The sequence below is a fragment of the Pundamilia nyererei genome, unplaced genomic scaffold (assembly GCF_000239375.1).
Source record: "Pundamilia nyererei isolate P.nyererei 1_Seehausen unplaced genomic scaffold, PunNye1.0 scaffold00514, whole genome shotgun sequence".
Taxonomy (NCBI): domain Eukaryota; kingdom Metazoa; phylum Chordata; class Actinopteri; order Cichliformes; family Cichlidae; genus Pundamilia; species Pundamilia nyererei.
Genome location: NW_005187915.1, coordinates 96,702 through 98,104, shown reverse-complemented (window position 1 = coordinate 98,104; position 1,403 = coordinate 96,702). Strand labels below are relative to the sequence as shown.

The window sequence follows — 1,403 nt, the reverse complement described above, 5'->3', positions numbered from 1 at the left end:
TGAGGTGGAAGTTGAAGAACTGGCAGACTGGGGCCTCAGACATTCCCAGTGTCTCATCCAGAAGCTTCTTCAGTTCCAGGCTTCTCGGATATGAAGTGACACGTCTTCAGGAAACGTAAGAAGTCCAGTTGCTCTTATTTCTAAGCTCCCTAGATTCCCATGACCTAGATGAGGGTGAACCTACACAGACAACTTGACCAGCTGTCTTACTGTGTCTTGTGAAACAACATACATCGTCTTTTTTCACGAGGGTGTAACTATCTGTATGCTGGCATCTGTCTTATTTCCAGCCATTTCATTTCCTGCTTTCGGTTCCATCTCTTCATTGTCCTTATTCTTATCACCACACTGTGTTTGTGCTGAAAGAGAAATCATTTCTTATGACTAAAACTGACTCTGAAGTATGATCTCATTAACTCATCTACAGAAGGCGTTTTGCAGAGGCCGATAATCACCACAGACTTTTTTTAATACTAAAGAGAGTAAAGTCCAGAGTATTATTTCAGCTTTATTCTCAAACTGATCAATAATATATTTTTCTGAATAAAGCCCTAATACTCCTTCGTGCTTTGCTCCAACCCAATGACTTTATAAAAGATGCTTTCAGTCGTCGGTTTAAACCCGCAGTAACAGATAACAACCATTAGAGGGCAGCAGACTTCTCTGTTTACTCCGCTTTTTCAGGAAGAAGAAGAAACGCTCCACACCACTTCCGTAACTGCAGTGATGGAGGTATCCTCTGGTGGATGTTGTTCCCTTAAGAAAGTCCCTCTGTCAGAGACGGAGTTGGATTTCTGCGGTCAGGCGTATTCCGTGTCCGTCCTGAAACCCGGATATTGTTGTCCGGAGACTGACGGGAACTTCAGAGCCGACGGGACCATCACTCTGATAACGGGACTGAAGAATATCCTGGTCGACACTGGGGGGCCGTGGGACCGGGACTTCCTTCTGACGACCTTAAAAAAGAGAGGTTTGGACCCAGAAAACATTGAGTTGGTCGTGGGCACCCACGGACACTCAGACCACATTGGAAATCTGAGTCTTTTCCCAACTGCAAAGATGATTGTAGGATATGACGTCAGTGAAGGGGACAGATACAGTCCCAGCGAGCTGGCAGAGGGACAGACTTACACCGTTGATGAACATGTGAGTTTTTCATTTTTGTCACAACACACACTGAAATTTAAAGGTTGAACCGAGAGATTTATTTCTTATTTTGATCTTCATTTAGCTGGAATACACTGAAACCACCGCGATGCAAACACGGACTGTGTGTGTGTGTACCAGTTGCCATTACTATTTACGCAGTAATGAACTATTACACTATTTACATTTACATAATTACCTTATGGATTAATAAAGTATTCTCATTCGGATTACATTAATTCTCACTGAAGGCATCA

General features: G+C 43.2%; 1 protein-coding gene across 1 annotated transcript in view; it reads left to right on the top strand.

Annotated features, from left to right (window-relative positions):
* The first annotated feature begins 556 nt into the window (after positions 1-556).
* mblac1 (metallo-beta-lactamase domain containing 1) overlaps positions 557-1,403 on the top strand; it is a 2,842-nt gene continuing 1,995 nt past the window's right edge. Inside the window, exon 1 of the mRNA XM_005754159.2 lies at positions 557-1,146. Coding sequence (XP_005754216.1) covers positions 727-1,146 — 420 coding nt within the window. The 5' untranslated portion in view covers positions 557-726. The remainder of the gene's footprint in view (positions 1,147-1,403) is intronic.